Genomic DNA, 24,438 nt, shown 5'->3' with positions numbered 1-24,438 from the left:
ATTATATGAACAGCTGCCTGTATGGCAATTGAGAGTGACCATGACTTTATGGATCATGCAAGATTCATGGGGGACCGAGTCCCATTTGGAAATGGATGTCCATAAGAATGACATTTGATGTAGGTTTTTGTAAGATTTCAGTAGCCAGAACTAGACCCATTATGCACATGACACTGTTACAACTATGTTTCTACAGCAGTGAAGATGATTTTTTTTAAAGGTAAAGGTAATCCCCCGTGCAAGCACCAGTCATTTCCAACTCTGGGGTGACGTTGCTTTCACGTTTTCATGGCAGATTTTTTTACGGGTTGGTTTGCTATTGCCTTCCCTAGTCATTTAGTGTAGATGATACACATGTATAAACATGGCTTTAAACACTCCTGTATATATGGTCTGTAACTCCTAGACACAGGTCTTTATTCACAAGTGCCTATATCAGGAGTTGCCAACATAGTGTCTGTGGGTACCATGGTGCCCACCAACTCCTTTGGTGCCAGCCAAGTGTTTTTAGGAAGTGGGAGGAAGCAGTTAGGACTTCCACCCACAAAGACTTCTCATTGACTTAATGACTGTGCAGATTTTTTAAAATTACTTCGGCAGCAGCTGCCACCACAGCCCAGGGATCTACACTGTGTTACTGAAGTTTAGCTGTGGCAACCAGGTGGTGGCTGAAAATCTGCTATTAAGTGATTTCCGTATAACAGAGATTGGTTCACTTGGAGAAAATGGATACTTTGGAAGGTACACTATATGCCATACCCACTGAAGTCCCTCCTATCTTCAAACCCCACCGTCCTAAGGCTCCACCCCCAAAATCTTCAGGTATTTCCTAAAGCTGGGAACCCTATGCCCAGTGGCAGCCATTTTGTTGCCATTCCTACCATCCTGTGTCAGGATTGCAAATGTGCCCACAGGCTCAAAAAGTTTGTAGACTCCTACCCTATATCATCCCACACTGTTGCAGGAAAAGACCATGTAATAGTGTCTGTACAACAGTCATACTTTTCTATAACTGGTATAGCTGCCTTCAGTAATTATGACTTTTCAAATAAATGTGAATTTATTATCCCAGACTCTGTGCTTACTCCAATACATAAAGATCTAAATGGCATTTTAAGCCTGTGCAGAAGGGAATATCCAGTGGAGCATAAGGTATATTTAGATTGATTTTAAATGTTGTCTTTATGTGCTATAGATCTGTTTTAATGTTTATTTTTTATTCAAATGTTTTATGTATTCAAATGTTTTCACCGCCACAGGAGGTGGTGGCGGCCACAAGTATAGCCACCTTCAAGAGGGGTTTAGATAAAAATATGGAGCAGAGGTCCATCAGTGGCTATTAGCCACAGTGTGTGTGTATATATAAATTTTTTTGCCACTGTGTGACACAGAGTGTTGGACTGGATGGGCCGTTGGCCTGATCCAACATGGCTTCTCTTATGTTCTTATGTTTATGCAATTGTTACTTGCTTTGGATCCTGAGAAAGGGAGATATGTAAATATTTTAAATAAATATTTCAAAGCTTAAAAGATTAGATTAAGGGTGCTGTTTGCATCTTCATTATATGCTTCACTTCTTTGAAGTTCTAGGAGCAACTCTCCTGGGTTTAGACTACAATTCCATGCACACTTAGGCTGCATTGTTAACAACAGTTTCCTGGTAGTGAGCCCTGCTGAGTAGACCTGGGTTGGATTCTGAGTAGACCTGCTTAGGATTGCTCTGTTAATTGGGAATAAGAATATAGCATAAGAAGAGCCTGCTGGATCAGACAAGTGGTTCATATAGTCCAGCATCCACAATAGCCAATCAGTTTTCCTGGAGAGCTAAAGGAATGGCGCATAGAAGCCACAGCCTCCCCTAATTCTGTCTCTTATTTGATCACCATAGGTAGTAAGCCATTAATAGAGCCTTCCACCATGAATGTGTCTAACCCACTTTTAAAGCAATCTATGCTTGTGGCCATTGCTAAGTCAACTGGCAGTTTCACAGCTTAATTACTCATTGAATAAAAAAAATATTTCCACTTGTCTGAACCTATTTGCCACTAATGTAATTGGTTTCTTGCCCCATGCATACTTTCATAAACCTCTGTTATGTTTCCCCTTAGCACTACTGGATTCAGGTAAACTTACTTCTGAGTGAATGTGTAAGACTGGAACATTCCCTTTGCCTGAGAATGCACTGAAGATTTATAGTGCCTGTTATAGTGCCTTAATTAATAAATCTAAAAGCAGAGCATAGGTGAAGGCAAAGATGTCCTGCATGGCAGTATATACCCTGGACATTAACTTGGGTATTTGCCCCAAGGGGGCATCCCCAAACTAGTTTCAGCTAGCATCACTTTGAAATTCTTATATCCCCCCTGTCTGTCGTTTAGAATGGAATGATAATGGGTAGTGTGAAACTTCGTTATGCTGAAATCTTAAAAACACTTTCCTGAGAGTAAGTCTAATTTGATAAAATGTGACTTACACCTGAGTAGGCCTGCTTAGGATTTCTCTGTAAAGCTACCAACTTCTGTTTTTCTCCTTTCTCTTACCCTTCCATTCAGCTTGGGAGGGGGGGGCGTTGTGTGTTCTCTACTCTCTTTACACTTTATTTAAGATCCAGATTTTCCTCAGCTACCCAGGAAGCTATCATGAAACCGCCACCATTAGTTCTGTGGACTATTACTCTGCAATCAGCCTAAAAAGAACCAGATTACCCACCATCCATAGCGGTATGCTGTGTTCATGCAATGCATTTTAGGATTTATGCAATGCATTTATATACAATAGGACAGGTCAATGGAGTTAGCACTAGTACTTTTTAAGATAGATGATTATCTTTGCAGGATCATTTTACCTGTTTCTTTAAAGGATTGCTTTTCAGTACATAAGTGTATGGAAACTGAGTGGGAATATTTTCAATTACTTACTTGGGCTATGTGTATGCTGCCTTTCCACTTTAAGAACATACCAAGATAGCTTATACTCAGACTGATATCATTGCCACAGTAAAGTAAGAAAAGTTTGAAAACTAATGTCGAGAAATTCAATTTAAAAACCAGCCTAGGAATTATAAGACTACAAGTGGAAATCTGCAAGGACTTAGCAGGAGGCATCTTATTTCCTCCTCCCCCACTATTCTAACAGCCTGTTCCCATTTCCTTCTCTCCTTCTAGGGTTGCCAACCTGGAGATCTTTTGGAACAACAGATTTCCTAACTACAGAGATCAGTTCCTCTTAGAGGTTTCAGGTTCAGGAATTCCTGGAGATTTTGGGGTGGAGCCTTGGGAAGTGATGTTAGCAGGGTATAGTGTCATAAAATGCACCCTCCAAAGCAGCAGTTTTCTCCAGGGAAATTGATCTCTGCCATGTGGAAAGCAGTTGTAATTCCTGGTGATCTCCAGCCCCCACCTGAAGGTTGGCAAACCTAGTTCTTATGGAGGAAATAGGTGCTTTGTAGGGTGGAATCTATGGCATCACCCTCTGATGTCCCCTCTGATGTCAGGGAAATTGATCTCTGCCATGTGGAAAGCAGTTGTAATTCCTGGTGATCTCCAGCCCCCACCTGAAGGTTGGCAAACCTAGTTCTTATGGAGGAAATAGGTGCTTTGTAGGGTGGAATCTATGGCATCACCCTCTGATGTCCCCTCCTCAAACCTCACCCTTCTCAGTTTCCACTCCTCAAATCTCTGGATATTTCCTAACCTGGAGTTGTCAACCCTGTCTCCTTCCCACCCAACAACCAACCTACCCATATCTGCCTGTCTCTTAAGCTTTCCCTCTCCCCAACCGCAGCCTCTACCTAGGAAAAAGGTCCCAGTTGTGTGGTGTCAGACACTTGTCCAGGCCTGTTTGCAAGTTGTTCAGGGTGGTGAGAACCAGGGGGGGATTGTCAGGAGGTCCAGATGGACCTGTTGAGGCTGGGTGAGAGAGTCAGCATGGTAATTGAGGCTCAATGGGCAAGTGCAAAATTATGCACATTGGAACAAAAAATTCTAACTATAAATACACACTGATGGTGTCTGAACTCGCGGGGACTGCCAAGAGAGATCTTGGAGACTTGGTAGATAACTCATTGAAAATGTTGGTTCAGTGTGCGACAGCAATAAAAAAAGGCAAATGCTATGCCAGAGATTATTAGGAAGGGATTTGAAAACAAATCAGTGTCATAATGCTGTCTGGTTACTGCACTTCAAAGAAGATACAGCACTGGGAAAAGTGCAAAAAGGCAACCAAAATGATTAAGGGAATGGCAGCCATGTTGGTATGAAGCTCAGAGTTACTGTTTTATTACAAATGAACTTTAGGAACACACTGGCAAGAGAAATTGCTGAACTGCAAGTTATTACAAAACTCAGAACACCCACCAGGACTTAACAGGGATATTAATTGCTTATTTCATTACATATGCTAAACTCATTTAGTATTTACATATATATACTTACCAAGAAGAATTAAACATTATTTGTATTTTTAGTGTATTTCCTTTTCGGAATAGTATACTGGAATAATGTAATGCAGTGAATATTAGAATATGTTCCTCAGACATAAAACAGCACCCCATCTTAAAGGAAAGGATGCTGTCAGCTAACTCCATGCATGAGAGGAGACAAATGGTACGTAAAAGCAGAGTCTCAGTTACTCTTAACAAGAAAGATAGTTTGAGTCTCCTACTTTGACATTTATTTCTCCACTGTTTTTTCTGTAATTAAATTCAAATATATTGTGACCTATAACCTTAACTTGTTATTGCTATTTAGTCTTTGCAAATGTGAAAACATCTGCATTAAGTTTTATGCTGATTTGCTGTTCACCTATATAGAGGGATCTGCCTATATATTGGAGGTTTACAAAATTATGCATGGGATAGATAAGGTAGAGAAAGAAATACTGTTCTCCTTTTCTTACAATACAAGAACTCGTGGGCACTCAATAAAATTAATTAGCAGTGGGTTTAGAACAGATAAAAGAAAGTACTTCTTCTCTCAAAGAGTAATTAACATATGGAATTCACTGCCACAGGAAGTGGTGGCAGCTACCATAGCTTCAAGAGAGGATTGGATAAACATGGAGCAGAGGTCCATCAGTGGCTCTTAGCCACAAGGCATAGATGGAACACTATGTCTGGGCCAATGATGCTTATATTCTTGATGTTTGGGGGGCAACAGCGGGATATCTGGAGTTCTGACCCCACTGGTGGACTTCTTGATGGCACCTGGTTTTGGGGCACTGTGTAACACAGTGTTGGACTAGATTGGCCTGATTCACCATGGCTTTCTTATGTTCAGGGTAGGGAACCTTTAAGGACTTGTGAGGTGTCACCTCATTTTCCTCTCTGTTCTCCTCACTGCACTATTTCCTCTTTTGCTCCTGCAGGCAACTCCCATATCCTCTGCCCTTTCTCTCTCTCATTCTTTCCTTCTCTGACATTCACCTACCTTTTATCTTCCTTCTTCAGCTACCTTTATTCACTTCATTTATACTCCACCTTTTTCCATAGTGGGGACCAAAGCAGCTTGTTCTCTCCTTTTTATCCATACAACAACCCAGTGGGGTAGGTTAGGGTGAAAGTATCTGTCTGGTCCAAAATCACACAATGAGCTTCCACAGCAAGATGAGTCCCCCAGACCCTACTCTGAAATTCTAACTGCTACACCACATTAGCTGTCATAATGTGGCTGCTGTTGAACAGCAGCAAGCACCCAGGCCTAGGGTTGCCAACCTCACCTGGAGATCTCAGAAGTTCAACTGCTTTCCAGATGACAGAGATCTGTTCTCCTGGAGAAAATGTCTCCTTTGGAAAGTGAACTTCATGGTACAAGAACTGACAGGTTTCTTCCCCACCCCTGCCTCCACCACAAAATCTCCAGGAATGAGCTGGCAACCCTTGCCAGGCCTAACCCTGATAAGTCAAATGCCAAAATATGCCTGGAAAGACCTGGCAGACCAAGACTGGAATACTGTGGCTACCTTGCAACAGGTGCTAAGGAAATGCATTTATTAAAGCTACAGGTACTCCTTCAATCCAAGTTTTTAAAAACTTTTTAAAAATAAATTTATTTTTTCAGGATTTCAGATTTTCTACAAAAGTGCCCTTTGTAGAAGGATATGTTTTGCCCCTTTATCAGCTCCAGTCACCAGATTTAAGTATCCAAAGTTCTGGCTGATTTTCCTATTTGCCTATAATATATATGAAGCAGATGCAGTTAATGGGGTAGGGCAGGGGTGGTCGATGGTAGCTCTCCAGATGTTTTTGCCTACAACTCTCATCAGCCCCAGCCATTGGCCATGCTGGCTGGGGCTGGTGGGAGTTGAAAGCAAAAAACATCTGGAGAGCTACTGTTGGCCACCCCTGGAGTAGGGAGTTCCAAAGATTTGAGGCCATTACTGACAGATGTACTTCCGCTATGGTATGTTCCAGCATCAAGGCCTTTCTGCCTGACCTCAGAAAGCAGGTAAGCATATAAAAAAGGCAGCCCCTCAGGTACTTTAACTCAACTCATTTTGAGCTTTAAAAGTCACGACGGTGCATTGTGTCCAAAACCATACTGCCAATGTAGTTGGTATAAGATAGGCCTTACGCTCACTCTAACGGACCCTTCTGACTCAGCCTTCCATCCTTCCGAGGTCAGTAAAATGAGTACCCAGCTTGCTGAGGGGGAAGTGTAGATGACTGGGAAAGCAAATGGCAAACCACCGGGTTAAAAAAAGTCTGCAGTGAAAACGTCGTGATGCGACGTCACCCCAGAGTGGAAACGAGTGGTGCTTACACAGGAAGTCTTTACCTTTCTACTAACTTGCTGGTACATTCTGTACCAGTTGAAGGGTTAAATGTGTATTAACATCTCCGAGATAATTGAAAAAGTCCTGTCTGCATATCTAGGATATGGTTTATCAAAAGAACTATGGACTTGGAAGATTGTTTTGTATCTGTTGCCTCTGTTCAGCTTGGACATCACAGTATGTTACAATACGGGACCGCAAAAGGTTGCTGCATCTTTGGAGGCAGTCAAAACACCGTGGAAACTGTGTCATCGGCTGTACAGTGCAAGTTGCATGCAATATAACCCTTCAGGAATTCTAGTTTTTGTTGCCTCCGCTCAGATTTGTTTAAGCTGTTACCCAAAAAAACACCTGCTTGCGCTCACTCACGCACATAGAAAGAACTACATTTCCCATGATCCTCAAACTGAATCATAACAATTATCTGCGTGTCTGCAAATTTCCCGGCGGGAAGTAGTTGCCCGCATCCTTTCTTCACAAATTTTCCTCTGACCTTCTCTTTCCACTTGTGTCCCTAGCAGAGACCGCTTTATTGAACGTCTGGAGTGGACTGCCTGCGCTGTGAAGATCTCTTGAGGGCGAAGGCGAAACGAAATCTTTGTGTTTGTTATAACTGCGCACGCGTGTGCGAGATTTGGCGCCGGAATTTTCATTTTGAGAAGACGATTCCGTTCCTGAAGCAACACGGAGTCTGGTTAGTCTGGGTCTTTTGGCTAAGTTTTGTTGTTGTTTTGTCGTTACAGTGCTTGTTAGTTACATATTTTGGGTCACCACCACCACCTTCGTACTGAGTCCCTCTGCGAAGGTGTTGTTCTCTAGTTCTGTTTGGATGCCTCTTTCCCCCTCAGAGGAGTCGTTAACCAGGGAAGGGGGCGTGTCATCACTAAGCGGGGGGGGGGCGATTACTGCTTTGATTTGCGTGAGGAGGTTGCCCCCTTCCCCAGCTAGGCAACCCTGTCGTTACGTTGAATGGGGATTTCTCCATAAATAAGCGTGTTTAGAATTTTCGGTCAAAATATGATATGGGGCTGGGGTGGGGAAAAGCCAGCCTTTCAGCTTGGTTCCCGACGTTTCTTTTGTACCTTTAATCAGGGTGTAGCTCCGGCGAGATTGAAATTTTGAGAAAACGTACATGATTATATGAAGTGGAAACCTAAGGCCCATTTGGGAAGGGGCTGGTAGTGGGGTGATGTGCATGTATGCACACAGATCTTTAAAAGTGAAGGTAAAAGGCTACCAAAGTGTGGTACAGTGGTTGGAGCATTGGACTAGGATCTGGAAGACTCATGTTCAAATCCCCACTCTGCCAAGGAAGCTTGCTGGGAGATCTTGGGCAAGTCATACACTCTCAGCCTGAACAGCACACTGGGTTGTTGTGAGGATAAAAATGCAGGCAAGGAGAACAACGTAAACTGCTTTGGGTCCTCACTGAGGAGAAAAGCAGTAAGTAAATAAATAAATACTTGAGGGTCTAGAGCACCTTCTCCATGAGGAAAGGCTAAAGAAGATCTTGGAATAAGGCAACATTAATGGAGGGGGTGAGGTTTATACAACTTTACATGAATGTGGAGAGAATGGACAGAAAGAAATGCAAGTCAGCAATTATGTATAAAATACATAAATTCATTACACAGGATATGGTGGTGGTCATTAGGATTGCACATGGGACTGAGTGGAAAAGGGGCAGCCTGCCAGAGCCTTTAATTATGTTTTAATACCCTTGGCAGATGGGACTGACTATAAGGTACCACTGCAGTGGACTGAAGTTGATTCCTTTCTATTTCCAGTGTGCTTCGTGTAACAAAAAAGCTGCTGGATGATACAGCAGCGTGTTGTGGGTCCTCATGAAATGAGAATACTGTTCAGTGACACCAGCAGCTATATATCATTAGCCTGCAGAGAAAACAAAAACAAACTGAGAAAGGTTCTGTTGGGTTTTTAAGTTGAACCCCAGCTTTATTGTAATAATTTAAAGTACTTTAATCCTACCCTTCCTCCATGGAGCATAAGGCTATGTAAAGCATTTTACACTGAGAACGGGTCCAATTGAGAGAAAATGACTGGTCCAAGGTCATTCCACTGAGTTTCCAGTGCTTTGGAACCTGTGTCATTACACCTACTGTTAAACATCCATTACAGGGTGCATAGTCAAATGTTTATTTAACCAGTTGTCACTGTTTTGATTTCTGTTTTCTTTAATATAATGGTTTGTTTTAAGACAGTGCAAACCAATCACCTTTCTACTCTACACTATGAAAAATGTATCTAGGGAGATAAGTCACGTAGGCTTCTTCCTTCGCAGAGGGGGGAAGGTAAGACTTTGTTAACAGACATCTCCAAAAACAGTCTGCCCATAGGGAAGAGGTGAGGACCAGAAAACTTCTAGTGAAGTGTGAGCCCTGTTGCTGTTTGGGATCAGCTTAATCAATCATTTCCTCAACTATAGCATCCCCACTAGCTCATCACTTTTGTTGGTTGGCCTTGAACCCTTATAAGAAAAATATATCTATGACTTCAACTTGTGTTCTCTTATTTTTAGAAAAATATTGATGTATTTTTTTGAACTAAAATAGCCTGAACTTTTGAATCTTTTCTCAAGAGAAAAAGTGCCCCAGTTCCTTGATTGTTTTGGCTTTCTTTTTCTGTTTATATATTTTAGGGATTGTGGTAGGTGCTGCTGATGCAATAGCTCCCGTCTACTAGTTATGCTAGTATGGCATTCTGCATCAATTTGATTTATCACCTTTATCTAGTTTAAAGGGCATCATTCATCATACTAACAATTCTTTGCACTTTCGGTAAACCACCTAAGCAAATTCTGTTGAAGCTGTTTTAGAACTGGGTCAGTGCAAACAGTCATTTCAGCCATAAATGGCTTTAAGCAGGCCATTGTTCTGTCAGTTCCCATGTTCGCATAGAGGGAATAATATTAGCATTCTTCACGGGGTTGTTGTGAGAGTTACTTTGATTATTTATATAAAGTGCTGTGAAAAATTAAATGTGATACATAAGCACTAAGAATTATTAGTTCTTATTGGTTAAAATACTCTGAGGTAGCTAAGTTTGAGCGCATTTTAACATAATTTTACAGGTTTACATAACAATACCAGTGATGCTATGGATAAGAAGAATGTTCCCATGTCTAAAGGGAGATCATCTTTCTTCGAAATGTTCAAAACACGATGCAGTGAATCAGGTACCACTTGAATTTGTAAAACTTAGTTATGAACAGTGCAAGTAACTCCCTTCTAAAGCTATCATATATAAATTGTGTATTTGATTAAATAATTATTTGAAAATAATTTACTTTTTGCACATTTTATTTTTACCACAGTTGTTCTTAGTAGTATATTTTCTAAAATTTGTGTAAGCATGATGAACTGATAGATACTCATGCAAAAGTACTAATGAAAAGTTATCAAAGTTATCAAAGTATATAGCAGGAAGTTTGGATGATGGCATTTAAGTTTTTAGTATGGTTCAGCTGGTCGTTTAACAGCTAAGTACATAAAAAGACCAATGGAACTGTGCCAATACACTACTCCAGGATTATAACTAAAAATTCATATATTTGCAATTGTCGTCGTCATCATCATTATTATTTGTTTATTTATATTTCGCCCATTCTCCCATAGGGGCTCAGACTTCAAAATTATGGTAATATCTTGCACTTAGTCAATACAAACAATATATCCTTCGGATTAACAAATTGTATATGTCTTACAATAATTCATTCATTTACACTGAAGTCCATCATTAACCTTGAACTGAATATCCAGCCAAACAATCAATTCATTCAGGAAAATGTCCTTCAAACCATGTAGTTGATTTCTAAATATCCAATATGATCCAAGAAAATCCAGAATGAAGACACCAGAGTGTGCTCTTGGTTTAGTATAATCTTCTAATAATGGACTGCAATCTATACTTAAGTGTTCTCTACGCCAAATATGGAAATAAATGTCCTACAGTCTACTTCTCTTAACTGCTATATATTGTAGACACTACACAAAAGAGTTCTATAGAACTTGCTTATTGCACAGAATTCAGCTGGGTGTCTGAATCTCCAAATTTGTTCATCTCCAATTTTGCCTGCTTGTCTTCTCCATGCTATATATTTTCTCTTGATTGAATCTAGGACAAAGATCCCCCTCATGGCTCCTGCTGTTTTTAGAAAGTGAGTGGGGCCAGGTGGGGCTTTTACACAGCAGGACTAATGATTGGCCATTGGAGACCGATTCGGTGTGCAAATTAAAACAGCATTGTTTCAGCAGGAGCTGCTACTGCAATGCTGGTTTTATTGTTCTTTCTCATCTTTTTTCCCAGTGCATTTTTTAAAATTACCCTTCTTCTCCCTGCATTGGGGCTTCCTCTGTGGCTGGATTTGCTTCCTGCAGCAGCCATTTTGTAGTTGTACCCGCTATGACACTATTCTGGAATTCCAAAGGTGCTGGAAAGGTGCCCTGCTCTAGGGCATGGTTTGGCTTGCTGTTTTGGAAAAACGTTTCATTCATTTTGATAATGTGGGGCTTAAGGATGTTGTTTTCTATCTTGGAAAATCCTGAATATGTCACTTTTTTTAGACTTAGGGCCAATAAGTCGCAACTGGTTTGAAGAGCTGAGTTCAGAAGTTCCACCTTATGACTGCAAAATATTAGAAGATGCTGAATATAAAGCTAGCTGCCTGGATCAACACACTTTTAAGATGCCGAAGAAGAAGCTGTTTACAAATAGCCAGTTATCTTCAACGCCAGTGATTTTTACAGAACAGAGTAAAATCTCATCACTGTTTGGTTCTCCAGTGAAAGAAATGGATCAGAGCAAAACAGAAGCAGGTGAGAAGTTTCACACATAACATTTCGAAGTACAGAGTCTTAAGAATATATTGCAACAAGATATATTTGTTAAGGAAAACATAAATTGGCTTTGACATAGATATCTTCTGCAAACAGAGGGAGAATCTGCAGCTTCTTCAGCTTACCTTGTTGAGTTAGAGCATCCACAGTCCACACCAAATCCCTTACAGTTTGTAAGGGACCTCCAACCCTAAGGAGCAATGGGTTTCAATGAGAGAAATCCATGGAATGCAGGAGAGGTGGGAAAGCCCTGTTGTGTGGGCACATTTCCACTTATGTTGCTTTGGATCCAACCCATAGTGTCGTCATCTACTAGGTTATAAACTGCACACAGTTTAATGCCCTTGTATAGAGCTATGTTGTGGTGTCATCTGGAATACTGCTTGCAGTTCCGGTTATTTTATCTCAAAAAGGACATTGCAGAGCTGGAAAAAGTACAGAAGACGGCAATCAAGCTGTTTAATGAATTAGAGCACCTTTCCTATGAAGAAAGGCTGGAGAGTCTGGGATTGTTCAGTCTAGAAGAAAGCAAACTAAGACCCGAACGTGATAGGGACTTATAAAATTATGGTTGGGTGGAGACAATGGATAAAGTTTTTTTCCCTCTCCTTTTCCCGTAATATTAGAACTAGGGGCCATCCACTTAAGTTGTTGGAAAACAGTTTCAGTACAAAAAACCAGGAAACAATTATGTCTCTCTCTATCGGCTTGACTTCGCGAACGAAGATTTAAGAAAGGTGCAGTAGTCCACGTCTGCTGCAGGCTCGCTGGTGGCTGACAAGACCAATGCGGGACAGGCAGGTCCGGCCACAGTGGCTTCAGGGAAAAGTCTGATTTGGGGTTGGTGCTGTAGCAGTATGATTCTTCCTCAATCTCCTTTTGTCCTCAAGACCAGCTATGCGTGCGTTCTCAAAGGAAGAGACAGCCTGGTGGATGGTGTGCCTCCATACTTTGCGATCTGAGGCTAGGTCAGACCACTGGTGATGGTTAATGCAACAGGTACCAAGGGATTTCTTCAAGGAGTCCTTGTACCTCTTCTTTGGTGCCCCTCTATTTCGATGGCCAGTGGAAAGTTCGCCATACAGGGCAATCTTGGAAAGGCGGTGGTTTTCCATCCTGGAGATATGCCCAGCGCAGCTGCGTCTTCAACAGCAATGCCTCGATGCTTGTAACCTCCGCCTGCTTGAGGACTTCAGTGTTGGTCACAAAGTCACTCCAGTGGATGTTGAGGATGGTGTGAAGGCAGCGCTGCTGAAAGCGCTCAAGGAGTCGCAGGTGATGACGGTATAAAACCCACGATTCGGAGCCGTAGATGAGGGTTGTCATCACAACCGCTTTGTAAACATTGATCTTTATGCCTTTTTTCAGATGCTTGTTGCTCCACACTCTTTTATGCAGTCGGCCAAATGCACGGTTTGCCTTTGCCAGTCTATTGTCAATCTCCTTGTTGATCTTGGCGTCTGAGGAGATGATGCACCCCAGGTAGCTGAACTGCTGGACTGTCTTCAAAACTGATTCACCCACAGTGATGCAAGGAGGGTGATAATCTTCCTGGGGTGCAGGCTGGTCGAGAACTTCTGTCTTCTTCAGACTAACTTCTAGGCCGAATAGCTTGGCAGCCTCTGCAAAGCAGGACGTCATATGCTGCAGAGCTGATACCGAGTGGGAGACAAGTGCAGCATCATCAGCAAACAGTAGCTCTCGGATAAGTTTTTCCATTGTCTTGGAGTGGGCCTTTAGTCGCCTCAGGTTGAACAGGCTGCCATCGGGGCGATAGCGGATGTAGACACCATCATCATCATCTAAATCTACTGCGGCTCTTTGAAGCATCATGCTAAAGAAGATCGTAAAGAGTTGGCGCAAGAACACAGCCTTGCTTTACACCTGTGCCTATTGGGAAGGGCTCCGAGAGATCGTTGCAGTGTCTAACTTGGCCTCGCTGGTCTTCATGTAGCTGGATGACCATACTGAGGAACCTTGGGGGACATCCTAAACGTTCCAAGATTTGCCACAGGCCGTTCCTGCTAACGGTATCAAAAGCTTTGGTAAGGTCGACAAAAGTCACATATAGACCCTTGTTCTGTTCCCTGCATTTCTCTTGGAGCTGCCTGAGAACAAATACCATGTCGGTGGTGCTCCTGTTAACTCTGAAGCCACACTGGCTCTCTGGGAGGAGTTCTTCTGCAATGGTGGGCACCAGTCTGTTCAGGAGTATTCTAGCAAGGATTTTGCCTGCGATGGAGAGCAGGGTTATTCCCCGGTAGTTGGAGCAATCTGACTTTTCCCCTTTGTTCTTATGTAGAGTAATGATGATTGCATTGCGAAAGTCCTGTGGTAGTTTGCCTTGTTCCCAGCAGGTGACAAGTACTTTGTGAAGTGTGCTATGTAGTACTATGCCCCCATGCTTCCAGATCTCTGGTGGGATTCCATCAACTCCCACTGCCTTGCCACTTTTCAGTTGTTTGATGGCTTTAACAGTCTTTTCTAGGGTGGGGATCTCATCCAACTCTGTTTTCACTGGTTGAAGTGGGGTGAGGTGAATTGCTGAATCTTGAACTACATGATTGGCACTGAAGAGAACCTGAAAATACTCCGACCACTAGTTCAGTATGGATGCCTTGTCTGTGAGGAGTACTTGGCCGTCTGCACTACGCAAGGGACTCTGAGCCTGATATGATGGACCATATACTGTCTCCAGGGCTTCGTAGAACCCTCTTAAATCACCAGTGTCTGCACACAGCTGGGTTCTCTCTGCAAGCTTGGTCCACCACTCGTTCTGAATGTCTCGAAGCTTGCGCTGGAGGTTGCTACATACAGCGCGAAAGGTTGCTTTTTTCCCGGGACAGGAGGGCTGAGCAAGATGTGCTTGGTAGGCAGATCTCTTTTTCGCCAGTAATTCTTGGATCTCTTGATTGTTCTTGTCAAACCAGTCCTTGTTCTTCCTTGTGGAGAACCCGAGGACTTCTTCAGAGGTCAACAGGATGGTAGTTTTTAGGTGTTCCCAGAGTGCTTCTGGAGAAGGATCTGTGAGGCAACTGGGGTCCTCAATTCTTGTCTGGAGTTTTGCCTGGAAGGCAGCTCTAACTTCGGCTGACTGAAGGCTGCCAACCTGAAACTTCCTCCGGGGGATACCGCCTCTCCTGGGTGTAGATTTAAAGTGAAGACGGAGATTGCAGCGTACAAGACGATGATCTGTATGACATTCTACACTGGGCATTACTCGGGTGTGTAAGGCATCTCGAAGGTCTCTCTGGCGCACCAGAATGTAGTCAATAAGGTGCCTATGCTTGGACCGTGGGTGCATCCAGGTTGTCTTTAAACTGTTCTTCTGCTGGAAGATAGTGTTGGTAATGGTGAGCTGATGCTCCGTACAGAATTCTAGCAGGAGGTGCCCGTTATCATTGCAGTTACCAATGCCGTGTTTGCCAAGTACTCCTTTCCAGGCTTCCGAGTCTTTACCTACTCTGGCATTGAAGTCACCAAGAATGATTACCTTGTCCTCTGTAGGGGTCTTCCATACGAGGTTGCGTAGATCAGCATAGAACTTATTCTTTTCTGCAGAATCTGCCTGAAGGGTTGGGGCATACACACTGAAGAGTGTTGTATGCTGCTTGTTTTGAAGAGGGAGGTGCATAGACATGATGCGATCTGAGTGACCTGTTGGCAGGTTTTCGAGTTTAGAGGCAATAGAATTCCTGACCATGAAGCCAACGCCAGAAAGGCGACTCTCAGCCTTTGACTTACCCAACCAGTAGAGGGTATAGCCAGCACCATGTTCTTGAAGACTACCTTCCTCAGGGAAACGGACCTCACTGAAGAGCTGCTATGTTGATATTCAACCTGAGAAGTTCGTGGGCAACTAGAGCAGAGCGTCATTCGGGGCGACCACTGTCTACTGTGTCAAGCATGGTTCTGATGTTCCAACACGCAAGCTTTAGTCTTTGTGAGGCAGGTGCATGCCTTTTCTTTGTTGTTATTTTTCGACCGCAAGTAAGGATGCCTGTTGACCGCGGCTAGCCAACTGCGGGGGGGGGGGGAGGAGACGAGCTTTGTTTAGGCCACCTTTTCTAGGCCCCTCTCTATATGGAGCAAGCAGTGCTGTCCCTAAATAAGGCTGCTTGGTCGTTCAGGGTGCTGCCGAAAAATGCTTTCGTCTCCGGGTCAGCATCAGGCGACCAATACCCTGAACCGCCTACATGCAGGATCGGGACTGCGGCTTCCAGTGGCATCTTCCACCTGCCGTTTCGCCCCTTGCCTATCGCTGCAGGACTTGGTATGTTGTGGGTTGTGGATGTGGATACCCTTCAGGCCTGCGCAGAGGAATTTTTAAGTGAAGCGCAGTGTGCGCAGTACTGGCTCCACCCTTTCACCATGGGGTCATCTGCCATGGCCCAGTAAGCCGGGACGCCGGCAGCGAGTCCTCCAGGTGGTAGATGTTACATTAACGAGCTCTGTCTGCCCGGGCTTGTTGTTAGAGTTTTCCTTCTCTTGGCTGGCGAGGTTGGTGAGCCCAGCCTGCCCATCCGGTTATACCGCCAGACATTCGGTCGCACCATGACGTGGCAAACTCTGTGAAAACGGGGGGGACCAGCGAGAAGGTGTTGCCACGGATGCAGTAATGTAGGAGAGGCCATTGCAGTGACCATCTGCCAGGCATAGCCAGACAGTGCCCACACAGCGTTCACTACACCGGGAAAGGAGAGGCGATGTATTGCGCATGCACTTTCCCGGGGGGGGGGGGGCAGGACACCGGAAGGGAGCCCACCCCCCCTAAACAATTATGTACTCAATAATAAACTGTAGAATTTAGTGTCAGTGGACCTAGTTGGTGTCCACAAGCAGTTTCATGGATGAAAATTCCATCAAATGGCAACTTGTCATGATGATCAAAGGAAAACTCTATATACAGAAATGGCAGACTTTTGAATACTACTGCAAGAAGGCAGCATCAGGGAAGCCTTGGTCTCTATACCATGTTTGGTTCTCCGGGCAAACTGGTTGGCTGGTGTACAAAATAGTTTTTTGGACTAGATGGACCACTAATCTCATTCAGCAGGCTGTATTCATGTTCTTATGGTTGGAATTGTTCCTTGTTTGGAACTCAGTATGGCAGCAAATTCTGTGTATTTGCTTGGATATATCTCATCTCTATTGAGTTGGAGACCATGAGTGTATTTAACTGGTTTATGACCTGGCTTTCTCACTGAGAATCAAAGCAGATTACAAAAATAAAGAAAACAATTCAGTCAGATAGCATAAGACATCTATGACAGGCCCGTTGGCACTTCATATCACGCAGGTTTTCCTGTAAAAAATTAGTTCCCAACTGTAACTGAGCACCCCCAAGTATGGATTTGGTATTTTTAAAAAAGTCTGTATGTCCCACGCTGTGACGAAGATCTGATTTGTCTTTCAACCCAGGCCAGGAACTTGATGGGATAAGCAGGAGCACTCTTGTTTTGCCCTTTTCAAATGGCACTTGAGATGGTATAACACTCAAACAGAAAGAATAATTTTGTTTAACAGATAGGAAATTTATAGATGTAGTTGGGAACTGGAAATGCTGAGATAAAAATTGTTGTTAATACAGTTTATACAGTTATACTGTTTATATCAAAATACTGTTGTTGAAGCTTTTTTCATGTATTCTGGGATCTTGTGAAAGGCATTTGACTGAGTATTTTAGTTATAGTTACAATGTTTCTTCATATAGTTTCCTATGATTCTTCAGGTTTCCTGGAGATGGCTCTTTATTTGTGTCAAAAACCAAAAACATTAGTTGCAAACCAATATAGGGCCAATTACTAAAAACTATATATGAAGCCTAAATATTATCAAAAATGCATGCATTTATTGTCTAATGATTGCAAACATTTATGGCCCCAATTGTAGCCTCATTACAGCATAAAAATACAATGTATACAAAAGAGAACTATTGTGACCCAATGTCTTTTGGCCCAACTAGGCCTTCTTCAGTGGTCTAGCACTGCATACTATCTATGAGATGTTGGCTATGATCAGTAGTCTGCACTTGTACTTTCTGTACCACAACCAGAAGGCATTCATTAAGAAACATTACTCAGCATGTATGCAATTGGCTAAGATACAAGGCCAGACTCAAGGAGGCCTCAAAAACATTCTTTTTGCCTTGTGTAATCCATTTTTGATTTTTTTTTAAAAAAAAACTTTTTTGGTCCTGTATCAACTTGTATATTGTTTTTGTATGATGTATTTACTATTGTATCTTGAGCTTCTATATGCAGACATTGTTGACCACTAGAGAAGGCCTACTTGGGCCAAAATGCAGCAGGTCACAATAGTTCCCTTTTGTATATATAGCATTTTTATGCTGCACTTGAGCTCCTAAAAATGTGTATTTTTGATAATATTTAGGTTTCATATATAGTTTTTAGTAAATGGCCCAATATTGGTTCGCAATTAATGTTTTGGTTCTTGATTCAATTCTTTTGGGTTAAGTTTTTGCCTTCTTTTTTTCTCTTTATTTGTGTACCTAAACTCTCCCCCTTTTCGAAACCACAGTTTATTTCAGTATCCCAAGGTGTCTAGAGAGCCAGTTTGGTGTAGTGGTTAAGTGGGTGGACTCTTATCTGGGAGAACCTGGTTTGATTCCCCCCTTCTTCACTTGCACCTACTGGAATGGCCTTGGGTTAGCCATAGCTCTGGCAGAGGTTGTCCTTGAAAGGGCAGCTGCTGTGAGAGCCTTCTCAGCCCCACCCACCTCACAGGGTGTCTGTTGTGGGGGGAGAAGATAAAGGAGATTGCAAGCCGCTCTGAGTCTCTAATTCAGAGAGACGGGCGGGGTATAAATCTGCAATTCTTCTTCTTCTTCTAAACCCAGTTCCCTATATAACAGAACAAAAATCCCAGTGTAACTGGGCAGGAATTCTCACAAAATATAACCCTTTTCTTCTGGCCTGAATAGGAGTTTCAGCATACTAGCCAATCACCCTTGCCAAAATATCAATCCCAGTTCTGGGGTCTGCATAAAACAGACTTCAGCTTAGGTGTTCAAACCACACTAAATAATGTGTTTACTGAATTCTTTCTCAGAACAGATAGAAAACAGTTAAGGCAAGGAGTTATTTCCCTACACTCCATAGGTGAACATGTCTGACTCTGTCAGACTCACTGACTCCAGTCAACTCTGTCAAAGATCAACTGACAAAGACTAAAAAAAAAAGCCATGCCTTCAGCACTCAGCTAATCATATAGTCCTCCTCAGCTGGCACTGATGGGGAGGGGGTGCAGACAGGAGCAGCCTGCCATTCAAGCTCTCCATTGCAGTGAAGAATTAAGTCAGAGGTCCCCAGCACAGTGGTTCTGGCTGCTGTGGTGCCCACCTTTCCTAGCACCCAGGAAGTGGTTGGGGTCAGGTGGGTCTTTTGTCCAGCAAAACTTCTGATTGACCATTGGAGAGCTGATTGACTGTGCAGATTTTTTAAAATGTTGCTTTGGCAGTGATTGCCACCACAGCACAAAGACCTTCACTGTGTGACTGAAGGTAAGCTGTATTAGCCAATGTATGGCAAGCTCTGCCTCCTATGACCTACCTCATAGGGTTGCTTTGAGAATGAAAAATGATGTGAGCTTCCTCATTCTGAGGAAGGAAGAATGATGTGAGCTGCTTTGGATCCCCAGTGGAAGAAAAAGGTGGGATATAAACGAAATAACGAAATAAACGACATGTACATTTATAACAAACGTTGGATTTTAATTATTTAATGAAATGTTAATTTTATAGTGTAACTTATTTTTATGTTAGTTTTACATATGTTGTAAGCCGCCCTGAGCCACTCGATGGGAAGGGCGGGATATAAATCCCAGATAAATAAATAAATAAACTGAGATCTGTATAAAAGCAAATGTAGAAATTCTTGCACATGCAAACATTTTTAAAATGTGTTTGAGTTGTTATATACCTTTTTTACAGGCAGATCTGTTAGTGAAGCCCCTGCAACAAGGACAAGATTGGATCAATCAAATGAAGTAATCAGTCCCCCTTCAAACACCTTTCTCATTGCAAGGTACATGGTAATTGCCTGTTTTTAGCATTCTAGCACCCTGATTTCATTAGTCTGCTTTCATTTGCACCATCACAACAGTGCTTTGTCCTGTACCCATATCCCTACAGCGCCCATGGCAGACAAAATAGTCCTGTTTGTAGTTGCTAATATAAGATCCAATTGTGATAGAATTTCATTTCACTGTATTTCATTAGTGACTTTTTTCCCTTTATTTTTATGTCAGCCCAGCTGTTTTAAGAAATATATGTGGAACACCTCTAGGCAATAAATCTGGTATGCAGTGTTTTTTTATTATATGCTGTAATACTCTCATAATATGTTATTCCTAGGAGAGGACAAAAAACTTACTGTCTGACTTGATATTTTTCAGCGTTAAATGGAAGTTTGCTTTGTACGCCAAAAGTTTTTCAGGTAATTTTCTCAATATTTCAGCTATTTGAGTAAAACTATTTTAGATTTTTCAGTTTAAAAACTGTTACTCTGATATGTTTTAGGTTCAAACACCAAAATGCATTTCTGAAAGCTTGGGAGCAGAAGCAGATCCTGAAATGTCTTGGACAAGTTCATTGGCTACACCCCCTACACTTTCCCCAACAGTAGTGATAGGTAAATGATGGCAATGTGATTATGCCGGAATAATAATAAAAAATCTGATAGAAATACTGAACTGAATATTAAAAGCTATAAATTCTAATACAACTTGCAATATGATTACAAAAGGTTTATGTTGTTTGAATTTTAGCTACAGGAGATAAGGCAGCTTCGGGGAAAAAACAACATAATGAAAGACTTGCTTTGGTGAGTAATTTTAAAGAATTAAAAGGGTGAAATATGCAAATTTATTTATTTAGATAGTCATGCTCCGTGTTTCTCCCCAGTGGTGACCCAAAGAAGCTTACAACATTGTTCTTCATTACTCCCAATTTGTCCTCACAGCTACCAACCAGTGAGGTAGGTTACACTGAGAAGTAGTGGGTTGATCCAGACTTAAATTCCCCTCAGCAAGTTGAATCATTCCTGCCTCCCCCTCCCTCTGTAGCTCAGTGATCTCCTTGAAAAGCTGCTCCTGGTGACAGGAAACGCTGAGAAATGACATGAAGAGGGTCTGCAGTGGGAAGGGGAAATCAACCTTGCCAATTAATAATGTGTTCCTATGCAAAGGTGTGTCTGTATAAGCCTTCAAGGTCTTCAGTGTTCTAGTCCAGCACTAACCACTACACATTTGTTCTCATTTGCTCTGAAGGTGGGTTCTGGGTAATTTCACCTAGTTCTTATGACATTAGTCGATGCTTCTTAGTTTGTTATTTCACATGTTTTTAGTGTCTAATGATTTTTCTGCTTCTGCTGTTTACAGCTTTAATATTGTGAATTTTTTGCTATGACTTCATTTTCTTAGAAAATCCTTTCTATGGATTTTGTTAGGTGTATTATCTTTTGTAAGCTGCCTTGTAAACTTGTAGCATCAAATATAAATGGTTTACATAAGCCTTAAATAAAGGGCTATCAAACAGTATCTTCCAGAATCTAGCTTTCCAGCTGTTGTCTTCCACTTTTGGTCTTGAAACTGTAAGATCAAATGTTATTTCATAGGGATTTTTTTTTGCCCAAAAATTTACTTATGCATTAAATATGCTTGTAACCAGTTTGTCTTTATTTGTATCTATTTACCTATTTAAACATTTTTAAGCCACCACTCCAACTTAATTACTGAACAGTAAAAGACACTGAACAATAACAAAACATTAAAACAAGAATAAAAATAAAGCAGTTAAAACAAAACACATGAATGGGAGGAAGGGTCAGTGAGAATCGGTGTTCTTAACTCATATGTAATTTGTATAATTGTCCCTTTTTTGGATTCAGATCATGCAAAGTCTTTTATCCAAGTATGGGAGAAGTCCTGATAAAAGCAGTGTGAACATACTGTCTACAACAGGTATAGAAGACTTGTGTTCAGAAGATGACAAGAACCCAAGTAAGCACTGTGTGAGATTTATATAGCTATAACTCCTTTGTATATTACTACTTGAATAGTAAATCACAGTGATTATATAAGATTATTTGAACTTGCATACACCTATTACAATTCTTTGTATGACAATTCAATTAGTTCCCTGCCAAAAATATCTTAATAAAAATTCAAGATGTGTCATACATGTTCTGCTTGTTTGTAGATCTTGAACTAAAATGTTTCTGTAATTCCTTATTAACATTATTTAAAAGCCCCTAGCCAACAATCTAAAATTGTATAGAAGGCTAATTTCTAGAAATATGAAAAGATCGTCAGTTTAATCATTTTTGCACCACAGTAGTTTTTGTAGTTAGCATAATTATCTGTCTGATTAGTTAATGAATTAAATTATTGATTGAATTTTTTGCATTCAGACAAGCAGCCAATCAATTAATAGTTGTTTAACAAATAAAATTTAATTTTGATGGTTTTGTAATTATTTACAGATTTTGGAAAATTATTAGATGGCTGCTTTGGAATAGACAAACTTCCCAATAAGTCAAGTGTAAAGTTAAACCAAAAGCCACCAAATTGTTTGGAAGATGAAAAGATGCATAAAAAAACTGACACTGCAGGAGAAATTGAGAGTAGTTTTTCTATATGCCATACAAGTGGCAAAACTTTCCAAAGAGAAATGAAAACAGCCAAATGGAGTAAAAAGAATTATTCTGATGAATCAAAACATGAGGGTCTTCAAGAAAATAATGCAGCAAAAGAGGAGTCTAAAGATGTCAATACAGAAAAATTTGAACCAGAGTTAAATTCCTCAAAGTATAATCTGCACAGAATGATCATTCCAGGTAACAGTACACAAAACCACTGTACCAATCAAATTAACATATATGTAGAAAAAGAAATGCCATCTTCTGCACTCTCTGCATGGTCTCAGTTGGACTTGTCTGGTCTTGAAATAACACAACTGGAAAAAGTGTCTTCATGTTATAGTGGCTCACCTTCTAATATATATGCCAAGAAAAATTCTGAAGACCGCATACCATCTACTGCCAAAGAGTGTGCTTGTACTAGTACTTTAGAATCACGCATACTGAACACATCAAGTCTAATAAATGTCCACAAATTATTGAAGGCTAATTCTCCAGAAAAACCAACAGGTTCCAAAAATTCTCCAGTGCCCATTGAAATGATAAACAACCAAACCCTTGTGAAAGGTTGTGAGACTAAGCCGGCTTCTGTCATAAATGACTCAGAAAATGCTTCCTTCTTAATGGAAAACACAACTTTTACAGAATTCTTGGAAGCTCATAGCAATTGCCATCATAAATACTCTAAAGAAAATTCTAAAATATCTTGTGGCTCTCTTGGAGACAGTATTTTTACACCGGCTGTTGGTGATGGTGAAGGACTTAAGAAATCAGGCTTGGCAACAATGAGTTCGCTTTCCAGTTTTAAAAGGCGACCCAAAAAATTTGTTTATTCCCTAAAAGACACTTCAGTGTATCAGGAAGAAGGAACTACACAGACAGATGGATCTTATCTTGTGCCATCTGGTGCAGAATTAAAATCTTCCAATGCTGAAGTTTCTGGAACAGCCATTGGGAATGAAGGTATGAGCTTAGGTTTCTTCATATGTTGATTTATGAAAGCCAGATTCTAAAACACTGATTTCTATGCTTATGAAGTCTTTGGTATGAGTTAGGCATTCGTGTTTACTGCACTAAAGAGGCCCTACTGTGATTTATTCTGTCTTTAGACATTAATTGCATGTTGTGAAGTCAGGGTTTTCTCAACACATGTTTCACAGGTGGTAGTAAGTGATAGGTGAAAAGGATATAGACTAAAGAAAGAAGGAAGGAGGCATTACGAGATACACTGAAGTAAGGAAGTATGTAGGAGAGGAAGGAAAAGGGGAGGGATCACAGGGAGAAGATAGACATTGTAGTTTTAGACATTTCAGGAACAATAGAAACAGTTTTGATTAAATTAGCACATTATGTCATAAAGCAGCTCGTCATAGTCTTTGGAAATGCCACTGTCAAGGACACTTTAATGAAAGTATAGTCATTAAATAGTATAAGTGTATTTATTGGAACACTGAGATTTTAATACTTTTGTACTTGTATCATCTGATCTTGTTTCTTCCCTTTAGAGGCTTTTGCAAAAGCCTGCATTTTGTTAACATGATTAGGTTGAAGTAAAAAGAAGCTAATCTTCATCGTCTAAACCATTTGAGGAAAGGAATTCTCTCAGTAATGGATTGCTACATCATAAGATTTATTTAGACTTGTTAAAGAAGAAGCTCACATAATTTAATTTCTCAGGAATCTCAGATATGCAGAAAAATAGTATATTCTAGCAGCTTAAGTATTTCAGTCAAAACAAAATGTTAGTTGCAGTTTGCATTGTTACCAACAAAATGTTCATAAATTCATTTCCCTCTGGAACTGAAGGACATGATTTTGTTAAATGGGTATTGTCAAGCATGCGGTTTCAATGACGAGTCAAGTTTGATACAAAACTACGTTTATTGATAGACCGATACTTTCAGTGTAACAGATTCTTGAGAGTGATGCTAAAGATACATTGATACAATACTTTTAAGGCATACTTCAAAAGGATTCCAAAAGGTGGGGGCTAGGGATGCACTCTCACACATAAACTATCATAAATGTCTACATTCTCATGGCGTTATCAGGACTCCGTCCTTGCTTTCCCCAGATGTGTCACACTCCCTAACAGGATTGTATGGGAAGGTACTGATTACTCTTTCTCAAGTTAGTTTCGTTTCTCTCTACTA

The 24,438-nt window shown here is 41.2% G+C and overlaps 1 protein-coding gene across 1 annotated transcript in view; it reads left to right on the top strand.

The window, feature by feature from the left end:
- Nucleotides 1-9,859: 9,859 nt before the first annotated feature.
- LOC132590522 (breast cancer type 2 susceptibility protein-like) overlaps nucleotides 9,860-24,438 on the top strand; it is a 40,760-nt gene continuing 26,181 nt past the window's right edge. Inside the window, exons 1-9 of the mRNA XM_060263433.1 lie at nucleotides 9,860-9,967; nucleotides 11,355-11,606; nucleotides 19,579-19,672; nucleotides 19,896-19,945; nucleotides 20,043-20,083; nucleotides 20,167-20,278; nucleotides 20,415-20,470; nucleotides 21,536-21,647; nucleotides 22,130-23,248. Coding sequence (XP_060119416.1) covers nucleotides 9,889-9,967; nucleotides 11,355-11,606; nucleotides 19,579-19,672; nucleotides 19,896-19,945; nucleotides 20,043-20,083; nucleotides 20,167-20,278; nucleotides 20,415-20,470; nucleotides 21,536-21,647; nucleotides 22,130-23,248 — 1,915 coding nt within the window. The 5' untranslated portion in view covers nucleotides 9,860-9,888. The remainder of the gene's footprint in view (nucleotides 9,968-11,354; nucleotides 11,607-19,578; nucleotides 19,673-19,895; nucleotides 19,946-20,042; nucleotides 20,084-20,166; nucleotides 20,279-20,414; nucleotides 20,471-21,535; nucleotides 21,648-22,129; nucleotides 23,249-24,438) is intronic.

The sequence above is a fragment of the Heteronotia binoei genome, unplaced genomic scaffold (assembly GCF_032191835.1).
Source record: "Heteronotia binoei isolate CCM8104 ecotype False Entrance Well unplaced genomic scaffold, APGP_CSIRO_Hbin_v1 ptg000122l, whole genome shotgun sequence".
NCBI classification, from domain to species: Eukaryota; Metazoa; Chordata; class Lepidosauria; order Squamata; family Gekkonidae; genus Heteronotia; species Heteronotia binoei.
This window is presented reverse-complemented; position numbering and strand designations above follow the sequence as displayed.